This window comes from Neoarius graeffei, chromosome 8 (assembly GCF_027579695.1).
Source record: "Neoarius graeffei isolate fNeoGra1 chromosome 8, fNeoGra1.pri, whole genome shotgun sequence".
Taxonomy (NCBI): domain Eukaryota; kingdom Metazoa; phylum Chordata; class Actinopteri; order Siluriformes; family Ariidae; genus Neoarius; species Neoarius graeffei.
This window is the reverse complement of record NC_083576.1, coordinates 69535727-69558987: the sequence shown is the minus strand read 5'-3', so window position 1 is coordinate 69558987 and position 23261 is coordinate 69535727. Positions and strand designations below refer to the sequence as shown.

The following is a 23261-nucleotide window of genomic DNA, read 5'->3' as shown; positions in this document are numbered from 1 at the left end:
TATATAAGGAATGTGGGTAAAGTTGAGAAAATAAGAAGAGGTAATGAAAGGAAACAAAAGTCAGGAAATACTTTTCTTGGAGCAAATTTGATCGGATATGACAATTTAACACATAAGCCAAATACACGCGAGGTGAACGGTAAGATTGCGGCCAGATGGCTTCACTCGTTTCTACAGCAGGGAATAGGCTATGAGCTCTCCAGATTTTTACGTGGAGCTCAGTGTGTGTTACTCATAATGTGCAGTGCTACAGTGCCGTGTGATAAGCCTGGCACACACTGTTAATACTAATCTCTTAGCCTGAAGTGTTCACCTGTTGTGTACTCACATCTCCAGCACAGTCTTCAGCTGCTCCAGTTTGGATTTCTTCTCCTCAATCTCACAATCATTGTGCTGCCCCAATTCAGCTAGCAGCTGCCGCGCAATGTCCAGCACCTCCTAGAAGATGGTTTCAATTATGGAGTTTCATCATAGCATGAAATTATGACCAGACAGAGTAATTAAGAAAAAAATCCTTTCACAATTCAGGATCTGGACCAATTCATGAATAATCACTATTAAAGCACTATGGGACTTTAGAATAGACATTTCATTACTGCAAGCACCGTATTTCTGTGGGTTCAAATCAGTGGCAGCTGCTGGTTTTTAAAACAGGGGAAGCCCATTTTACGCATTCATCGTAAAACCTGTAGGCCAGATATCAAAGCATAGTGAACTAGACAACCCTACCTAGTGGCAGAAAGTATTTTTGCTTGTAAATTTCATGTTATAGTCTGGCTTGCCAGGCTAGTGCCTCATATCCTTAATCAAAAATATCAAACATCCAAAAATCACTGGCTATTCAACGAAGAGCCTTGAACATCATACCCTGATATGCAACACAGAGTCTTTAACACAACACCCAGCTGTGCAACACATCCTTGAACATCTTCTGCAACACAGTCTGGAAATTCATAACCAGGTAGGCTATGCAACACACAGAACCTTGAATATTATACCCAGGTAGAACCTATAACACAGAGCCCACCATTCTCTTAACATCACTGAACAATATACACACTTCAGATTCATGAACATGAACACTATTTATACACAAATTCTGCCCTTTGCTCCTTTTCCAGAAAATGGTCTGTGACCCTGTCATACCAGCTGGTTGTGCTTTCCAGAGACTTCACCAATTTCTGTTAGCAGCTAGCACTGCAGATCCCAATAAGGCTCAAGCTAGCCTACAACCAGATTGAACTACAAATGAAATAAACGAGTGAATTCACGAATGATCAAACTGATAGAATGGATGAAAGTTAACGGAGCACAACGAGTAATATTTACATTTATTTACAGAGTAATGTACAGAGACATCAATGAGAAGAAACATTTATATGAAAAGAAATTCGGACAGCACTTTGGCACACGACTGCACTTTCTCGACATCCGCTAGGGACTGATCATACTTCTGTGTTCCTCGCCGAAGTACCGCCCTCCTCATGTCTTTCAAACACTACCTCCAATAATCCTTTATCAGCCCGGCTTCTTGTCCCTCCCACTGTCTCGTTTAGTCCCAGAGAAGCCCGGCTTCCCTGGAAGTGATGATGTTGTTGATTTTAACCAATAACAGCTAGCCGAAATTGGCTGTTCAGAGCCGTCTCGTAGACTGCAACGGATACCCGGCTGCCGATCAGTGTTGCCAGATACTGCTGATGTTTTCCACCCCAAAATATGTTCAAAACCCGCCAAAATGCACTTAAAACCTGCCCAATCTGGCAACACTGCTGCCAGTCCATAGAGCCCATTGAAATAAGAAAGGTTACAGCCTGGCAGCAAAGGTGATTCTCGTAGCGAACTGCAAGTTCGTCAGACATCACTCAAATAAGTTACAGGATAGTTATGAACATAAATACAATCTTGGGCATATATTATGTTATGCAAGTTATTGTTTAATGAGAATTCAACGTCGTAGACGCCGCAGTTTGGGGAGAGAATTTTAGGGGAAGCTCGGCTTCCCTTGTTGTCTCTGAGAAATCGCCCCTGGTTCAAATATAAAAGGTGATAAAAAACAATGTCAAGGACGTAGTAGCTCATCTGGCCTGCCATCATAAACAACCATGACTACCAAAACATCAAACAGAACTGAAATGTGACGATGTGAGAGAGCACCAACCTCCACGACTAATTGTTTACAACAGGAAAACCAACAAAGGACAACATTTTGTTCCCCGAAGTAAAATCTACCCAAAACATCAATCAGAACTGAATTTGCATAATAAATGAGAGAGGAGATACAGTTCCAGTCAGAAGAAAATGTGTTCAGTTAACCTAATTACCAATTTGTTAGCAAAAAATTGACAATACAATGGTCAAGTTTTGTGCAGAAGGTCTAGTTCTTTCAAACAAAACAATCAGACCTGAAATCCACTGAGAACTGAGAGAAGGAGGAGACATGACTTATTTGAAAATAAACAAAGTTGTAAACAAATTGTTTACAACAAGACAATCAACAAATGATCAAGTTTTGTTCCTCGAGGGAAGATCTACCCAAAACATCAATCAGAACTGAAATCGGGTAAGAACTGCAAGAGGAGATACAATCCTAGTGAAAAGTCCAAAAATTTGTTAAGGTGACCTAATTAGCAGTTCGTGAGCAAAAATCTGACAATACAATGATCAAGTTTTGTACAGAAGGTCTAGTTCTTTCAAATAAAACAATCAGAACTGAAATCCATTGAGAATACAGGGAGGAGATATGATTTAACTGAAAATAAACAAATCAGATGAGAAACGAGAGTGAGCCTGGAAAATTTGTTAATTTGGCCTAATTACTAACTCGTTAGCAAAAAATTTGAAAAACAACGACCAAGTTTTGTGTGACGTGAGGAGTTCTTTCAAACAAAACAACCAGAACAGAAATCCATGGAGAACTGATGGAGGAGATACGATTTAACTGAATTGTGGACGACAGACGGACGACACGCCTTATGGCCAGGTGAGCTAATGATCAGCTTGATATAAGATCCATTCTGAACAATTCAGCTATCATCCATTTTCATCTTCAGTAACCACTTCATCCTCACCAATGTATCCCATGAACACTGTGTGAGAGGCAGGAATGCACCCTGGATTGCAGAGCACCGTGCACACACACATTCCAGCACTCCTACCCTACTGCACACACAGTAACCTGAACCCAGTATTGAACCAAGGAACCTGGAGCTATGAGGCACCACCGAGTCTCCTCAGCTGTGTGTGCATTAATATTATATGTTGTGACGGAACACAGCACTCACATTCAACATTCCAGAGGCCATGTAAAGGTGATCTGAAGGACACAGCTCACTGTCTTTGACTTAACTGAGCAGTGAATATTTTGATTATAAACTGGATAGTCGATAGATTAAACTGGGCAGTGCTTAGAATAATTTTTTAGAATTATACAGAGAAATATGTATACATGTAGACCTGACTGGACATTAGGAATTCATTAGGTATTCAACACTAACGTAGTAGGAATTCTTTGTTTATGTATACAGTATTTCTGGTCACACTTGGGTTGGTTTTCAAAGGCTGGAAGCAAATCTCTTTATCGCTATAAAAATCAAATAGCTTGCAACCTGCATACAATATCAGCGATTATTATACATACAGGGCACTTTTTCAATGGAATAAAAACATGTATTCTATTTCCTTCTACCAGGTTTCATTCATTTGGTTTGATAGCATGCAATATTGTTAGCATATCCTACGTGTATTACATCACTCTACCCAATGGAGAATGAGAGTTGAATATGGTTTACGATATTGCATGGTTGTCAAGACAACATGACATCACACGTCAGAGATGTAAAACTTCCACACTAATGAGTGACTATGACAATTTATAAACAAACATGGCCACCAGGTTTGCTTCACGGAAGATTTTGAGAGAATTTTAGCTGCTAGGTCACGCCGTTGTGTGTAGCTGTTGATGTTGATTTAAAAAGTAACTAAGCCGATTACACAGGGAAAATAATAATAATAATAATAATAATAGTAATAATAATAATAATAACTAGAAAAGCACTCAGAGAGCGCAGACCTCCACCAAGAATCCTTTAAAAAAATCCGGGATCCAGAAGGTGATCTGGATCACCGCCAAAATTTAATGGATTGTTAATTGTGCCTAGTCACACCTCTGGAAAAAAATTTCAGAGCAATCCGTTCATAACTTTTTCCGTAATGTTGCTAACAGACAAACAAACAAACCAACACTACCGAAAGCATAATCTCCTTGGCGGAGGTAATAATAATAATGTTTGGCTTGACTGTGCTAGCGTTGGCCTTCGCTAACACTACACCAGCTGGAAGGTAATTAGACTGCCATACTAACAGCACCAAGTCACAAGTAAGCTAGCATCAGCTTTCGCTAATGCTACTGCTATGCCAGCTGGAAGCTAGTTAGACTGCTGCGCTAACAGCACCGAGTCGCGGGTAAGCTAGCGTCGGCCTTCACTAATGATACTGCTATGCCGGCTGGAAGCTAACTGGACTGACGCGCTAACAGCACCGAGTAGCGGGTAAGCTAGCATCAGCCTTCACTAACGCTACTGCTACACCGGCTGGAAGCTAACTGGACGGCGGTGCTAACAGCACCGAGTCGCAGCTAAGCTAGCGTCGGCCCTCGCTAAGTAATTATATATAATAATAATAATAATAATAATAATAAAGGCTGGCTTTTTTAATAGTATATCAGATATATTCCATTCAGCTAGCACGATATTCAACTTGTTTTCGACTCGTTCAATATCATGCTAGCTGAATGGAATATATCTGATATACCACTCAAAGCCAGCCAATATTATTTAATTATGCTCGATCCAGAACACTCAGTCTACTTTACAGCCCTCTTTGTTTAACATTTATACCCACCTGGAGCTGTTTTGGTTTCTTTAGTTTGAGTTTGCCTGTCTTGTAACCACCATATTTTTCAAACAGATCAAAGAACCTGAAAGAAAGAGACATAATTTAGGTAATAACACCACAGAAAACAGCTCTGGCATGAAGTCAGATGCACAAATAGTACTTACAAAGCATTCCTCACTTCCATCTTCATCTTCTGTTTGGGTGTGCGATCTCCATGGCGGATCACTGCAATCACACAACGGAGCTCCATCCTGAAAGAGAGCCAATGGATGGATATGAGAATTTTACCGTGTAGCATTTATAATGTGCATTTGTATAAACACTGTAAAATGCCCCATAACTGCAACATGCAGTAAATACAATTTGAGTTGTATTTCAGTTATCCGTTTTAGGCATGTTTTATTTTCCAGCAAAAACATATTAAGGTTGAAACTTGCTTTGTTTAGGAGAAAGTATGATGCTAAATTCTAACTACAACACATTAGTGTGGATAAAAGGGGCATTACTTCTACTCTGTCTTTGTTGATCAGCACTATATCAAATTTCTAGCCAAGTAAGAAACAGGACAGCGTATGTTATTACAGGAAAATAATCAATAACAGACTCATCTCATTATCTCTAGCTGCTTTATCCTGTTCTACAGGGTCGCAGGCTATCAGTTTTTATTCTATCCACATTCACTGGATATGATCAATCGCGCACTCTGATTGGCTACTCTATTACTAGGATATCAGCTCATATAGATGACTTGTAACCACGCGATCAAAATGTGCCATGTCATGAGCGTCCACCATGATGGTGGATAAACAAAGCAACTAGGATGGCAGCGTGTCTGTAAACAATGCTGAATTTTCTCAGTATTACGATGATTTGAATGGTCGAGTGAAGATTCGATACAAAGAAGATAGATGTCTGTGGTTTGGATCCATATTATTTAAAAAAGTCAGACTTTTCTGAAGATAAGACGCTTTTACCGACCATCGAGTACCCAGATATCACGTTTTATCTGGTTTGGCTGCCGAAGAATCAAGTCCGATCTTGGACGAAACATAGCCCATTTTCTGAGTGGGTGCCCAGTCTGGATTGTTTTTATCGTATAATTTTGCTGGTGCTCCTAGAAGCGAAATGGTAATACACGTTAAAATTTTAACAACGACCGAGTGAACCACGACAAGAGGACGCTCATTTTATAGCCAAATTCTAGTACTCCAGCCCAGTCGGTGGCGGTAATGCACCTTTAAGTTGGTTTGCCAACCACCAAAAAAAACCCTAAAAAAGGAGAAGAAGAACCCCCCCAAATTAAAAAAAAAAGCAACAAAATATGGAATAAAAGTATTTGACAGTAAGAACATATCTTTTATTTATTTTTCAAGCATTATTATTATAGCATTTTTCACAAATTGCTCTGGTCGTTTCTCCGGTTTGTTTACATTCTCAGCGGAAATGATTTTGTCGGACGTTTTGTATAAAGTATTTATTAATCAAATTTGCAAAAAATTAAAATATTGGTTCTCAAAATCCAGTGAATGTGGATAGAATAAAACAGTTATTCCACTCAATCTCGTTGTACATGGCTTATAGCCAACTCGGCGCTACGTGTCTCATCGGCTATCGGCTCATGTACGACTCGATTTCGTGGAATAACTGTTAATTAGTTACAATTACTATTGTGGAATGTGTAAACTGACTGACTGTAACAAAGCACTGACATAAACGTCAACTAGACTTCTCCTTTCATACAACCGTCACCATATAAACAATGTTTTTTTCTTGTTGTTAAAGAACACATTTTTTAATCTGTTTCTTATTAGACTTTGATTCTGTGGATCATTAGTTATACAAGTCCCTGTGTTGTAGAGGTCACTATAGAAATGATAACGTGTTAGAACAAGTGCATTGATAAACAACTAATACAAAAGAGACACAGGGTAAAATGGATAAAGGTACTGAATAGTACACACATGGTTCCTGAGGTAGTAGGGACTATAGGGATGTCCTCCGCTTCCATGGGGATAGACCAGGGGATGTGGAACTGAGGAGCCAGTTCTCGCATCACCATGTTTCTGTGGGAGGAATTTCAGTGCAACACCAATGCATTACATCTGTGTTCAAGCATGATAAAACTTAAGATGATGTGCTGAGATGTGTTGAAAATGAATATGACTGATAAATAAATGAACAAACCAAAATCTGAGCTTAAAAAAGTCTCACCTACCCCAGGACTTTGGCACAGTCATCATAGTATTTCATGGAGTTCTTTACAAAGCTAAATCCATTTACATCGCAAACAAAGGAGTGGCCATTTGCTCGAAGGAGGTCAAAACCGCATACAGTTTGCTGTGGTGAGAAGATATCAGTGTCATTCGACTCCAAACTTCCACGGTGGACATCAACTAGTGTTGATAAACAACATACCTTGAATGCTATACACACTTTGCGAGCCACAAGCTTCTCCATGGCAGTGAGCATGACTGGGTATCGAATCTCCTTCCCCTCGCTGTCTCTCTCCACCTTCCCGTCCAGAGCAGGAGATTTACGAGCTTCTGCATGGGCATAGTCAGGCCCTACTGTATACACCTGTTATGCCACCAGAGACAAACACTGTATTAACTTTTTAACCTTCCATTTAATAAGACAAGCAGGAACAAATAGACCTAAAATTAGACATGCCTTTACATCTGTACCATCAGTAGGCATGAATTCCTCATAAATGTAAGATCCAGTCTTACGAACAGTGCTCTCAGGGGAATAAACACTGCTGCGGCTCCCAATCTAGAGAATATAACACAACGAAAGAATTCATCCTGGGGTAGAAGTAATAGCAAAAAACACACATTTCAAATACTCCTGACATAAAGAGGATAGACAGACATTACGGCACCTTCCTAAAGAGGCGCTGACTGCCTCCGCCGGCTGAAGTGGGATAATAGATGTACACATTGTGGTCCTCTGCAGAGACAGGTTTCTCTACAAAAGGCTTCTGAAACACTTCCCCATTCACCTCAACATGGTCCTCTCCTTCTACCAGGTTACATTCTGAAACACACACACACACACACACACACACACACACACACACACACACACACACACACACACATTAAAAATAATAATAATTATTAATATTATACAGAATTGGGCTTAGAGCTTTGCATCAGGATGTACTAGTACTCAGTGCTCCAGGAGTGGGAAAGTTTTATCCTCATGCAGGGCAAACATCCATCTATCCATCCATTATCCTATGCAGGGTCGCGGGCAAGCTGGAGCCTATCCCAGCTGACTATGGGCGAGAGGCAGGGTACACCCTGAACAAATCACCAGGTCATTGCAGGGCTGACACATAGACAACCATTCACACTCACGGTCAATTTAGAGCCACCAATTATAACCTAACCTGCATGTCTTTGGACACCGAAAACTTCTCCATAAACATCAACTAGACCGAAACTGGAGCACCCGGAGGAAACCCACGCAGACATGGGGAGAACATGCAAACTCCACACAGAAAAGCCCTCATCAGCCACTGGGCTCGAACCCTGAACCTTCTTGTTGTGAGGCGACAGTGCTAACCACTGCACCACCGTGCCACCCGCAGGGCAAACAAAAAGTTAGAAATATAGATGATGTTACAAGGAGAAAGATCATAGCCAGTATGACCACTGCTTAATAATTTCCAGGTCCTGTGTTTTATTTTTTAGAACTCAAAATCCATAGCTGATCTGTTTGTTTTATGTTTGTTTCCAAAGTTCAGAAATGTTGAATTAACTGCTAACTCCATTTTAAGGTTTTAAGTTCTTTCCTATTCAAGTTAACAGTGACAGCAGGTGGACATGGGTGTCAGTCAGGCGAGGCATTCTGTAACTGAGGCCAAGTATACTTTCAGGAGGATGCATGTGCAGAAGAGAGTCTTTATTAAAAAGAGACACACATGCAAAAAGTCCAAAATCAGCAATCGGCAAATGGCCGGGTGAGGCACAAACAGGCTACACAGGGCTAGACAATAACAATCAAGAACACAGAACAGGAATCAGGAAACCAGGAAAACTACAAGATACTGTAGCAAGGCTTGTGTGACTAGGATTGCAATACTTTGCAAAGTGAACGAGTACTGAGCGTCCTTATACGAGCATGCTGATTGCATCTTAATCCGACACAGGTGATAGTCATTAGCGGGGCACGCTGTTCAGAGCGTGTGAGAGTGTTAGCTTGTTACGCGGCACTGTTCAGAGTGTGTGTGAGGGAAAGTCTGTTGCGTGCGCCAATGTGTGCGGGTGTGACAATGGGTAGTTTTCTATAGAAACAGCAATACACAGAATTTATAAAAAGGTCCTACATATGACTCTAGTCAGACTTTGAGGAAGCCACAGATATTCGTAGTGTTACATGGGATTATGTACGAGTTAAAACAAACACGATCACATGCATTTGAGAGCCGGAAGGCGAAGATTTCTTCCTGTACTTTGGATGCATTGCATTTACCTTCTGGTCTGTCAGGGTCCCGGTTCAACACTGCAAAACGTGGCAGGTCAATGCCCTCCTCCTTCAGAATGCGGTAAACCTCTCTCCTAAAATCACCAACATTCAGAAGTCAGAAGGCTATTTTAAGATTTAGGAATAGCACACCATTAAGCCTCTGGAGATTTCGACAGATCTACCTGTCCTGAATGAAATACTGCATGTTGAGATCATTGATGAGAAGCGGGTTCCTTAATTTGGCATAACTCACTGCTTTGTCCAGGGGAAATCCTTCACGTACATGAAAAAAGAGCAACAATGAATTACAGCAATAGGATCATCATCATTAATTAAGTACTGTATTACTAATGATTATTAAGTACTCAAATGTAGCATGTGTGTCTGTGTGCAACCTTTGGAGTGAAAGGAGATAAGGCAGTCACACAGAGGCCAGTTCTCCACTGGTTCGTTGAGTATGACGTCCTCAGGGAAGATGACCACAGTGATGTACTCAAACTTACAAAGGCGCTCCATGATCTCGGTCATAGGCTTGGAGTTGGACTTCTTCATCATGGAGCAGATCCCCACAACAATCTGACGCTCTGAAGCCTGATGTTAGGGGTGAAAACATGGCATAATCTGGTATTGCAATACCTTGTGCTACGGTATATCAAGTCCTACAAAGTTTTGCCCAATTTCCTGTTGCAAATGTATAGTGAGTGAACTGAGAGGACAATATCATCACTGCTTTCACAAAATTTCACAGGAGTGCCTGATAATAACACACATCTTATTCCACTACGACTGATAGACTAATATAGTGAACCAATCCTAATCAGTCTTAATGATATTGCACTATGTTAAAGCTATCAACAGTCTTTCTGTCTATATAACTATTTTTATTCTATCCACGTTTACTGGATATGAGCAATCGCACACTCTAATTGGTTACTCTACTACTAGGCTATCAGCTCATATACTGTGAGTAGAGAAACACAAAATGGCAGAGCGTGTTGCTGAACCAACTGAGGATGAAATAAAAACTATACTCGAAAACAAAAACCCAAAAATTGTCAAGTATTTAAAATAAACAGAAAAAATTATATATATAAAATATATCCCCAATATCTCCTGTTACACACTCCAGCCCAGTTGGTGGCGGTAATGCACCTTTAAGTTAACCAACCTTAAGTTAACCACCTTTAAGTCAACTGCCTAAAAAAACCTTAAAGAAGAAGAAAACCCCCAACATTAAAAATGAATAAATAACAGATGGATAGATAAAATAAATAAATAAATAAATAAATAAATAGAAACTTTTTTAAAAAAGGTGCAAAATATGGAATAAAAGTATTTGATGGTAAGAACGTACATTCTAAGTGGAAACAATTTTGTCAGACGTTTCGTATAAAAGTTTTTATTTATTGAATTTGCAAAAAATAAAAATGCTCCGTTTCTCAAAATTCAGCGAATGTGGATAGAATAAAAGTTATTCCACTCAATCTCGTCATACATGCCTTATAGCCAACTCAGTGCTACGTGACTTGTCAGCTATCAGCTCATGTACGACTCGATTTCGTGGAATAACTGTTAAATATGTGTATTGATGTTTAATAACAACTGAATGTAAAAATTTGGTAGTCTAGTGTTAGTATACAGGGCTGAGCAATATGATGATACAATACTGACTTTGTGATAAAATTTATGACATCAGCTTTTCTGAGATATAGATTTTACAGATTTTTATTTTCATTGTAAAAAGATTCATGTTTATACAGTAGACATTCATTTTAAATCCGTACTGCATTTCAGATTTTTCAAGTGTAGGTCATAAAAAGAATTTTCCCTGACACCCAATTATTTGTGTTTAGTGGACCGAAATCTACTGAATTCGAATCACAGACTTCCACTTTTATTCATTTTTTTTAAAAAATAGAACAATTAATAAACTTAGGGCCATGTGGCCCTAAATTCTCCGTTATTTTTTCCTGCTTCACCATGACCCAATTCAAGATACTACGTCATGCATGACATGGTGGGCTTTCCCCGTTTGTGCAAGGCATTGTGGGATACAAATTTGAAACAGGAGAGAAAAATGGAGGACGTGCGTGTGCGAATGAAACATGAAAGACTGACTACAATAACGGAAAGCGAGAAGAAAAGACGTTATGTTGCAAAGGAAAGGAAACACAGGACCAAACTAATAAATATCAGCGGTTAGCGAGCACCTCGGTGTGATCAGCTGTTCGTTTAGCAACAGAATGATGTAACGGTCAGTGCACGGTCAAAGGTAAACCTGCGCACGGACTTCCTCTGTCTACTTGACTGCGCGAAGCGAACGATTTCATGTGCATTATTTGCTAAGGAATCCCTTCAAATTAAATAACTTCCCAGCCACAGAACGGCCTGGTTTTTTTTAGATGTTACAGAAATAAACATATATCACAATGACCAAATTTCAGAGGAAACTAAATTTCACCGATTTTATGAAATCCAAAGGCCGTCTACTTTTTAAAAAGGCTCTGAAAATGTATTTTGTTGAAGTTTCTCAGATAATCTATGGATTGTAATACATGCCATGTAAAAATATCTCTGAAAAATTGCGACATATTTTTGTCATATCCCGATCCCTCGTATTATACTGCATACTAATTCCCAAAACTACATTTCTCTCCTCCTGACCACCTCTTAAGATGAGTAACTGTAATGTATTTACCAGATCGTCATCCTCCTCCTCTTCATCATAGGTTTCTGAAATATTCTTCATGTTTCCACACTCCAGTTCTCCACACACATGGTCCTTAAAACCTACCAGGAAATGGGGAACCTCACTACAGACCTCCCTCTCCTCCTCCTCCTGTCCTTCTGACTTTGACATGCCATGCACGAGTCAGGTAAACACTCCAAGCTCCATTGTACCATCACATGCCAGCAATCACCATCAGGAATGAGACGTGTGGTCCAAATAATCAGGGTACAGAAGGGGAACTTTTGTTTCTTCTCAGCAGGTGAGTTTAACAAAGTGTTCTGTACTGATCGTCTGATCTGTTTCCAGGATCATCTTTCCATGGTTCAGTGCTCAGGAAAAATGGGAGTAAATTATAGTGTGCGAAGTGTCATTCTGCAATACATGAAAAATCAGAATCAGAATCAGAATAATGTTTCTTGGCCAAGTATGTTGACACACACAAGGAGTTTGGTTCCAGCAGTTGGTGTCTCTCTAGTGATACAGGGGAGGGGAAAAAAGTGTGAATATATTTATATGCAAGATATGTATATAAGAAAAATGTATGTATATGCCATGTACAATATAGGCAATATAGACATTACACAATATAATAAGTCATCTCCAATAACTAATATAAATATTATATACAATATACATGCTACAGGTGATTTTTGAAATCAGGTGCATCTGAATTCATCTAGGTGATTCTAAATATACCGAGGTGATTCTAGATTTACCTACGTGAACATTCTTAAAAGGGATTTTTGGGGGTTCATAAAAGAATGAGAACGCTTCAACAACCACTCTCTGCTCACACTCACACTCTAATTTTGAGGAATAAATCTTATATTGCTCAACATTAAGCCTGTTCAGTTTCAATTGCCTGGACTATGTAGTTTCTGGGATATTTACATCTCAAATAATATCAATTTTTTTTAAACATCCTGTATTTCTTAATTTCCCAGAGGGAACCCGCCCAAAGGGATCAATAAAGTTTTATCTAATCTAATCTAATCTAATCTAATCTAATCTAATCTAATCTAATCTAATCTATATTTTAACAGATATTCCATGAAATCGAGCCGTACATGAGCTGATAGCCATGTATGATGAGATTGAGTGGAACAACTCTTTTATTCTATCCACATTCACTGGATTTTGAGAAACAGAGCATTTTTATTTTTTGCAAATTAAATAAAAAAAAAAAACTTTATACAAAACGTCCAACAAAATCATTTCCGCTTAGAATGTAAACAAACCAGCGAAATGACAGTAGCAATTTGTGAAAAATGCGATAATAATAATTCTTGAAATTTTTTTTAAAAGATACATTCTTGCCATCAAAGACTTTTATTCCATATTTTGTTGCTTTTTTGTATTTTTCAGGGTTTTGTTTTCGAGTAGAGTTTTTATTTCGTCTTTGGTTGGTTCAGCAACACACGCCGCCATTTTGTTTTTCTCTACTCATGGTATATGAACTGATAGCCTAGTAGTAGAGTAGCCAATCAGAGCGCACGATCGCTCATATCCAGTGAATGTGGATAGAAATAAACTATATATGTTTTGTTTTTTTACAATTACTGCAGGCCATTCTGTTTTTGTGCCTATATGTGCCAAGCTATAGTTGTCTTAGAGAACAGTCACTCAGTCTGTGTGAGTATGAGTGTGTCAGTGATTCATACACACAGCTTAGAAATAACTCAAAACACCCTCAGTGAAGCAAACTAGGGGAGGGGAAGGGAGAAAGATCAAATGAATCAAATGTCTCTGGTTCCCAAACATAACTCATCACCCTATCCAAGTGCTAACAGGCAATATTAACGTGAGGGTGAGCTGTTCCGAGTGAGCTAGTGGCCTACAAACACTAACACAATTAAAGATTCCAAAATAAACCTAGTCATAAATAAAGGGAGAAGGACTTACGGCTAACCAACATTCATAAAGAAACCAGATCGCCTTTAAAGTGTCCATCAAAACTCATGTGGCTGATTTCCCTTGGGCACTCTAACAAAGCCGCAGATTGTTGTGATTGTGGGATGTGGAGCTGATTGATGAAGGCGAGCTTTTTACAACAATATGTGAACCTCACCACAAACCATTACTTATCTACTTGCATTGGAAAATGTAGACTTGATTTTACACGCTCACTCAATTATCTCATCTCATCTCATTCTCATCTCATTATCTCTAGCCACTTTATCCTTCTACAGGGTCGCTGGCAAGCTGGAGCCTATCCCAGCTGACTACGGGCGAAAGGCAGGGTACACCCTGGACAAGTCGCCAGGTCATCACAGGGCTGACACATAGACACAGACAACCATTCACACTCACATTCACACCTACGGTCAATTTAGAGTCACCAGTTAACCTAACCTGCATGTCTTTGGACTGTGGGGGAAACCGGAGCACCCGGAGGAAACCCACACGGACACGGGGAGAACATGCAAACTCCGCACAGAAAGGCCCTCGCCGGCCACGGGGCTTGAACCCAGGACCTTCTTGCTATGAGGTGACAGCGCTAACCACTACACCACCGTGCCACCCCCTCACTCAATTATCACCCACCTAAAATTTCACCGTTCATTGATATACAGAACGTAATTCCACTAAATCATGTCAAAACATCTTGAAGAAAGCAGCCTTTTCACAATGTGACCTTTGTACTACTATACTGAATAATGTCTTTTTAAATGTTTGACACGACATACACAACTAGTGTAAATAAAATCTTGGCCTTAGATGGGCTCTCAGTATGAAAAGATAGAAAATAAAAAGGTAAATAAATGAATTCAAAAGATAGCCTTCTCGTTGTGTACACTCAGAACAGTCCTGCCCTTTCTGCGTTTACTCTGAGCTGGCAGTGCTGAGTTGACGTTGCGAAATAACCAAAAACAAACATCTCAAAGTATCTAAGTAGCCATTTATGCCATGTTCAAAACATATTGTGTTTGTTATTTTTCTGTAATTTTCCAACCTTACAGAGACCCAGCCTTTCCTCAGGAAACAAATTCCATGACAGCATGTAATTGTTCTCCAATCTTTATAAATTAGAAAATCCCAATCTTTGCCTGCAAGCCTTTTTCTGGAAGATTAGCAGCCAGTTTAACCACATGCCATAGACTAAAGTGCTGCCATAGTGCTGCACACAAAGCAACCTGCCAATCTCAGCCAAACACCGTGGCCTTTGAGATCATATCCTGCAAAACAACTCAATTATCATTAGGAAGACCGCCAGTGCCTCAACAGCTATGAAATCATACAGAGCTGCTCCTACAAAAAGTGGAGAGGAGCAACGACAATTGGTAATTAGTCATTTGAGATTAGGAAACAAGAAATAATAAGGTTCTCTGGTAGCTATTAAAAATGAAATAGGCACTGGTTGAACTGTGAATATTGTTCAAGGACAATGATGGGTTTTGTTTGAAGGGGATTAGGTAGTTCGATAGCCAGCGAGCCAGACTACTAATGCAATAGCACAGTTAATGCAACATAACGTGATGTAATCAAACAGTAAGACAAATAGAGGTAGTAGGTGTCACAATGTGGTTATTCGTTTTAACTTGGATTGTACTGATGTCCTGCCCTTGAAATCATGGGAAGCTAAGCAGCTGCTGAAAAAGCACCCTTCGCCTCTCCAAGGTTATTTATCCAACCATCAAACCACCAAATCTCACTTACATTCCTTTGAACACTTTTTTGTAACAAAGCACAAAATGTATGACTAAATTAATAAAGACAATAAAACCCTGAGCAGTTCTATTTGAGGAAATACGTAGTTTCTGCAGCACAACAAAGGCTTGTATTGATTTCTACTGCTTTTTCACTGGGCCTTTCACACTGTTGTACTCTCTTACCCTTATTCAGATTAAAATATCTACTAACTCATCTTATTAAGTGGGATCTCTGAATTTATTATGAATTACTGATCGATGTTAAGTGAAGGCCTATAATTAAGTACGAGAAATCAATTATATCTGAGAAAAATACTACAATTCTTTGAAAAGATGGGGAGGACCACCACTTCCTTTATAGCTAAAATGACTACATTTATTTCTTTTTTGTCTAATGTAGTAAATTATGTAGTGGTGTGATAAAGAGAGTTGATTCTAAGAGCCCAGGGAAGACAGGGTGCTCACAAGGACTCTAGCAAAAAAAAAAAACTGGCTGGGATGATGTGCCTAAACTGTAGATTAATTTCGTTTAAAAATTAATGTGACAATAATAGTTGATATAGGCCCACAGTAGGGCTGTTACAGTGTCACAGTTTCACAGTTAGTCATGCACTGTATATGATCAGCACCAAGTTTTCCAAAAACGTTCCCTAGTTAAGACGCTCTTAGCGTTAAGAGGTTTTTGGGAAACTAGGCACAGAGATTTATCTCTGTTGACTTCAAAATACCGAATAAAATACATTTCCATATATTACCATGCACCCTTTATTTTTTTTCCCACTCCAGTGATTCTCTTCCCTTTTGTGTCTGACTTTCTTTCATATCATAACCCCCTATCATAACCCCCTTCCTCACTCACTCACTCACTCACTCACTCACTCACTCACTCACTCACTCACTCACTCACTCACAAGTCTTCTTCCTCCTTGTCCAGCACTATTGCCAGGTCGGGATCCATGTGGACCCTACTGATCTACATGTCATATTAATTGGAGCATAGTTTTACACTGGATGACAACATTTCTGGGCTTGGGAAACAACCATTCACACACACATTCACACCTATGGGCAATTTAGAGTAGCCAATTAGCCTAACTGCATGTCTTCGGACTGTGGGAGGAAACCCACGCAGACATGAGGAGAACATGCAAACTCCATACAGAAAGGCCCCCATCAGCCACTGGGCTTGAACCCAGAACCTTCTTGCTGTGAGGTGACAGTGCTAACCACTACACCACCGTGCCGCCCCCCTCACTTATAAATACTTACAATTTTATGGATAAAGTAAGTTGCAAAACTATCTTCTGAAGAAAGACTTGATCTTTTGTGTCCTTTTTGCTGTCAGAAATAAGGGTACAGTAGGAGTCTATTTCAGTCCCACAAGGTACAAGCTACACTAATGTACCCCCTAGGGCTCATTATTGGACCTCAACGTAACTATGTGTAGGTTTGTAGGGCCTAAAAGATACATATCCAAGCAGTATATAAGGGGTACAAATAAGTACCTTAGAGGGTACTGCCCCAGTGCCTGTGTGCCTCACTATCGCAGCCCCCATTTTCCTATTTGTGCAGGAAAATAGGGGCTGCAATAGTGAGATGAGAAAGAGAGTGTAGGCAGGGTGGAGCAGTTGGAAAAGGATTTTGGGAGTCATTTGTGACAGGAAAGTCCCAGCAAAAGTGAAAGGTAAGATGTATAACACAGTAGTGAGACCAGCTGTGATGTATGGATTGGAGACCGTACCCTTAACGAAGAGACAGGAGGCAAAGTTGGAGGTGGCGGAGTTAAGGATGTTAAGGTTTGTGATGGGAATGACAAGGTTGGACAGGATAAGGAACGAGCACATCAGAGGAACAGCACATGTGAAGAGCTTGGGAAAAGAGAGATGAGACTGTTGGGTGGCACAGTGATGTAGTGGTTAGCACTGTCACCTCACAGCAAGAAGGTCCTGGGTTCGAGCCCGGCAGCCGGCGAGGGCCTTTCTGTGTGGAGTTTGCATGTTCTCCCTGTGTCTGCATGGGTTTCCCCCCACAGTCCAAAGACATGCAGGTTAGGTTAATTGGTGGCTCTAAATTAGGTGTGAATGTGCTTGCCTGCGACCCTGTAGAACAGAATAAGCAGCTACAGACAAGGGATGGGTGGAGATGAGACCGAGATGGTATGGGCACATCCTGAGAAGAGATGCAGAGCATGTTGGAAGGAGAATGTTGAGGACAGAGCTGCCAGGCACACGAAAACAAGGAAGGCCAAAGAGGAGATACATGGATGTGGTGAGAGAGGACATGAAAGTGGCAGGTGTGGTAGAGAAGAATGCGGAAGACAGGGAGCAATGGAGACGAAAGATCCGCTGTGGCGACCCCTAATCGGGAGCAGCCAAAAGAACTGCCCCACTGACAACGTACCCCCTTAAGTTACAACAACGTACTTTATTTTCTGAGAGTGCTGTAAAGCTTTTGCTTTTATTTTCACTTTTGGCTTGTGTGTTTTGAAACGGTTAGCCTGATACTGTGACAGTTTTAGTCTATACACCAGGGGTGTCCAAACTGATCCATAAAGGGCCGTGTGGCTGCAGGTTTTCATTCCAACCATGCAGCAGCACACCTGATTTGGCTTATTCAATCAACTGACACACCCACCCTTTAATCAAGGGTGGGTGTGGCTGCAAGTATTTGACTGTGTGAAGACAGTTCAGTTGATTGAATGAGCCAAGTCAGGTGTGCTGCTGCATGGCTGGAATGAAAACCTGCAGCCACACGGCCCTTTATGGATCAGTTTGGACACCCCTGCTATACACTACTGTTCAAAAGTTTGGGGTCACCCAGACAATTTTGTGTTTTCCATGAAAAGTCACACTTTTATTTACCACCATAAGTTGTAAAATGAATAGAAAATATAGTCAAGACATTTTTCTGGCCATTTTGAGCATTTAATCGACCCCACAAATGTGATGCTCCAGAAACTCAATCTGCTCAAAGGAAGGTCAGTTTTATAGCTTCTCTAAAGAGCTAAACTGTTTTCAGCTGTGCTAACATGATTGTACAAGGGTTTTCTAATCATCCATTAGCCTTCTGAGGCAATGAGCAAACACATTGTAGCTACCATTAGAACACTGGAGTGATAGTTGCTGGAAATGGGCCTCTATACACCTATGGAGATATTGCACCAAAAACCAGACATTTGCAGCTAGAATAGTCATTTACCACATTAGCAATGTATAGAGTGTATTTCTGATTAGTTTAAAGTGAGCTTCATTGAAAAGAACAGTGCTTTTCTTTCAAAAATAAGGACATTTCAAAGTGACCCCAAACTTTTGAACGGTGGTGTATGTTTAGGTCATACCTTGAAAAACTAGCCACAAATTACCAATCTGTACTCTTTTGTAAATGTGCTAGCCCTTACAAAAATCTACCATGGTTTACTATGGTTTTACCATGGTTTTTATGCAGTAACCATGATTCTACCATGGTATCTCGTGGTTATTCTAAGTACTATGAACCAACCATAGTATTACTATGGTTCATCCATGGTAGTAACCATGGTTCTACTATTGTATTTCATGGTGATTCTAAGTACTATGAACCAACCATAGTATTACTATGGTTCATCCATGGTAGTAACCATGGTTCTACTATGGTATTTCATGGTGATTCTAAGTACTATGAACCAACCATAGTATTACTATGGTTCATCCATGGTAGTAACCATGGATCTACTATGGTATTTCATGGTGATTCTAAGTACTATGAACCAACCATAGTATTACTATGGTTCATCCATGGTAGTAACCATGGTTCTACTATGGTATTTCATGGTGATTCTAAGTACTATGAACCAACCATAGTATTACTATGGTTCATCCATGGTAGTAACCATGGTTCTACCATGGTATTTCATGGTGATTCTAAGTACTATGAACCAACCATAGTATTACTATGGTTCATCCATGGTAGTAACCATGGATCTACTATGGTATTTCATGGTGATTCTAAGTACTATGAACCAACCATAGCATTACTGTGGTTTATCCATAGTACTGCAGTAGCTGTGGTAGCATCATAGTTGTATGTGTAATAGGTCATAGTAACTACGAAATTAGTTTAAAAAGGGATAGTATGGTTTTTAAAAGGATGCACTAACTGTAGTATTACCATGCTTTCGTCCAACAGTCAATGCTGTAGAGAAGGATCTCGAGTAACAGCCCAGATACATTAACATTTACTTAAGGGCCCCATACACGTTCAAAAAAGTCGGCAAAATTTTGTATCAAAATTTTGATATCAAAATTTTGATACAAAGTTTGATCGTGTGTAGGGTGTTTTGATGTCAAAAATTTGATGTCAAAATTTTGAACCCAAATTTTGACATATCAAATCACTTTGATATTTTTTGAAGAGTCGTCAAATTATTGATGCATGTGTGGGGGGCTTTATTGTTTGTTGACGCTTCAGACAAAAGATGATGGCCTCGCAAGTTTCAATAACTATCTTTCCAATTGCTTGCGGAGACGTTGCAGTCAGGAATTTCAAGTCTTCAAAAGAATTTCCAAATGCCGGGTACCTCAGTGTGATGGACAAGCGTTCACTCGGTGGTATAGATGAACGCATCACAGTGTCTTCTTTCAATATCAATGGCTTGACAAGGTCCAATAATTTATCGAAGGATGGGGCATCCATCCTAAGGAAATTACGGAAGTCCTCTGGTTCTTTGAGACGAAGTTCTCTGAGGAGGTTGACGTGACCGTACGTTCGCCGTTTCAAAAACCAGTCTTTCGACCATTTCCGTCGATGCCGAGGCGGTTCATTGTCCAAAGCGAACACAAGTGCTACGGCCACTGCTGCGTCCATGTCAAAGTTTTTGACAATACTGAATTTTTGATAGAAAAAACATTGAATCGTGTGTGGACATTTTACATCAAAATTTTGCATCAAAAAATTTTGATACAAAATTTTGACGAACTGTGGGCGGCACGGTGGTGTAGTGGTTAGCGCTGTCGCCTCACAGCAAGAAGGTCCTGGGTTCGAGCCCCGGGGCCGGCGAGGGCCTTTCTGTGTGGAGTTTGCATGTTCTCCCCATGTCCGCGTGGGTTTCCTCCGGGTGCTCCGGTTTCCCCCACAGTCCAAAGACATGCAGGTTAGGTTAACTGGTGACTCTAAATTGACCGTAGGTGTGAATGGTTGTCTGTGTCTATGTGTCAGCCCTGTGATGACCTGGCGACTTGTCCAGGGTGTACCCCGCCTTTCGCCCGTAGTCAGCTGGGATGGGCTCCAGCTTGCCTGCGACCCTGTAGAAGGATAAAGCGGCTACAGATAATGAGATGAGATGAGATGAGATTTTGACTTTTTTGAACGTGTATGGGGCCCTTTAGATCCTAAAAATTTAAGTGAACATTGAGGTAAAATGCACCATGGTTTTCAGGGTTACCCAAAAAACCATGAAAACCATGAATATAAACCATGGTAAAACCATGGTTAGTTTTCATAGTAAAACGATGGTTAATTTTCGTAAGGGATTAGCTATTGCGGGTGGCACGGTGGTGTAGTGGTTAGCGCTGTCGCCTCACAGCAAGAAGGTCCTGGGTTCGAGCCCCGGGGCTGGCGAGGGCCTTTCTGTGTGGAGTTTGCATGTTCTCCCCGTGTCCGCGTGGGTTTCCTCCGGGTGCTCCGGTTTCCCCCACAGTCCAAAGACATGCAGGTTAGGTTAACTGGTGACTCTAAATTGACCGTAGGTGTGAATGTGAATGTGAATGGTTGTCTGTGTCTATGTTTACAGCCCTGTGATGACCTGGCGACTTGTCCAGGGTGTACCCCGCCTTTCACCCACAGTCAGCTGGGATAGGCTCCAGCTTGCCTGCGACCCTGTAGAACAGGATAAAGCGGCTAGAGATAATGAGATGAGATTAGCTATTGCCTATTAATACGCGCGTGCGAATGACAGCGCGTGCAGCGATGATAGTGATGACACGGATGTACGTAGAGTGGCGCGTGCGGCTGCTCGGTTCGGTGGCACGCGCGGATCTGGACGAGCTGAGCTGAGCTGAAGCGCTCGTGACTTCCTCCTGTTTATGAGAGTGCACTACATAGGGTGTGAAATTATGGTTCCTGTACTCTACCTAGTGCACTATATCTTGGGTGCGGTGCCATTTGACATTGTTTCTGGCGTCTTTCTATCAGAATGACATTTAGGCAGGACTAATCTGCAAGCTTGTTCTTTCTTTCTTTCTTTCTTTCTTTATGAAATTGCACATCAGCTTCAAGAAAGATTTCTATCCTACTGTTAAGACAGACAAAGAGGAAATTGCTTCATGGAAACATTGTCATAAATGACTGTATACTAAACAAACTAAGAAACAATGAATGAATAGGGGCAAATTGGTTGCCTGGCTACCATAAAGAATCACAACAACTTGATCATCTAGTACTTGGTTATTTTAGAAGTCAAACCACTCAACTTAATTGCCAAATCTCAATGCAAATCATTTTAGTTCCACTTCAAAAAAAAAAAGTTCACATGACATCATTGACAAGAATAAGGAGGAGCACAGCAACAAGTTAACAAGAGTCTAATATACTGTACTGACTTACTGTGATGGCTTGTTTTGATGACAGCGACAACTTCCTTGTCTGTTGCCAAATGTCTGAAGCACACCAACTAACTTCAAGAAAGAAAAAAAAAAAAATCCCCCACACATGGACTGACTTATGACTAGAATCAGAAACGCACACTACCCTACTAAAGAGTGTGTCAAAAATAGTACACGGTGCAATGGTTCAAGATACTCTTTAGTATAGTAGTGTGTGTGTTCTTTCCTTTGAGGTAGGCATGTGAGTGAGTACAGATACTTCCTATCAGACTAAATGACTGCCACCTACAGCACGGGCGATGAAGGTAGTAAGTCCCTGCACTTCAAACATCCATCCACTAAGTTTATGTGAAAAGATAAATACAGTTCTTTCTCTTATTATGTTGCCTATGTCCGTTTTTAGTTTTCAAAGCTATAGCCTAGTTAATAGAAGTCTTCTTCTTCTTCTTTCGGCTGCTCCCGATTAGGGGTCGCCGCAGCAGATCGTTCGTCTCCATTGCTCCCTGTCTTCCACACCCGCCATTTTCATGTCCTCTCTCATCACATCCATGTATCTCCTCTTTGGCCTTCGTTGTTTTTCCTGTGCCTGGCAGCTCCATCCTCAACATTCTCCTTCCAACATGCTCTGCATCTCTTCTCAGGATGTGCCCATAACATCTCAGTCTCATCTCATCTCATCTCATCTCATTATCTCTAGCCGCTTTATCCTGTTCTACAGGGTCGCAGGCAAGCTGGAGCCTATCCCAGCTGACTACGGGCGAAAGGCGGGGTACACCCTGGACAAGTCGCCAGGTCATCACAGGGCTGACACATAGACACAGACAACCATTCACACTCACATTCACACCTACGGTCAATTTAGAGTCACCAGTTAACCTAACCTGCATGTCTTTGGACTGTGGGGGAAACCGGAGCACCCGGAGGAAACCCACGCGG

General features: G+C 40.7%; 1 protein-coding gene across 6 annotated transcripts in view; it reads right to left on the bottom strand.

Annotated features, from left to right (window-relative positions):
• Window positions 1–22547, bottom strand: part of ppip5k1b (diphosphoinositol pentakisphosphate kinase 1b) — an 85581-nt gene extending 63034 nt beyond the window's left edge. For 5 of the 6 annotated variants that reach the window (XM_060928118.1, XM_060928115.1, XM_060928112.1 and 2 more), the window contains exons 1-13: window positions 22327–22547; window positions 12065–12469; window positions 9762–9957; window positions 9549–9639; window positions 9373–9458; window positions 7775–7929; window positions 7564–7665; window positions 7309–7470; window positions 7109–7230; window positions 6855–6956; window positions 5058–5144; window positions 4900–4975; window positions 329–438 (exon numbers count right to left, since the gene is read on the bottom strand). In XM_060928118.1, coding sequence (XP_060784101.1) covers window positions 329–438; window positions 4900–4975; window positions 5058–5144; window positions 6855–6956; window positions 7109–7230; window positions 7309–7470; window positions 7564–7665; window positions 7775–7929; window positions 9373–9458; window positions 9549–9639; window positions 9762–9957; window positions 12065–12226 — 1451 coding nt within the window. In that variant the 5' untranslated portion in view covers window positions 12227–12469; window positions 22327–22547. Of the gene's footprint in view, window positions 1–328; window positions 439–4899; window positions 4976–5057; window positions 5145–6854; window positions 6957–7108; window positions 7231–7308; window positions 7471–7563; window positions 7666–7774; window positions 7930–9372; window positions 9459–9548; window positions 9640–9761; window positions 9958–12064; window positions 12470–22322 lie in introns of all 6 variants that reach the window. The other variant, XM_060928113.1, reaches the window with a different exon arrangement.
• Between the last annotated feature and the right edge of the window lie 714 nt (window positions 22548–23261).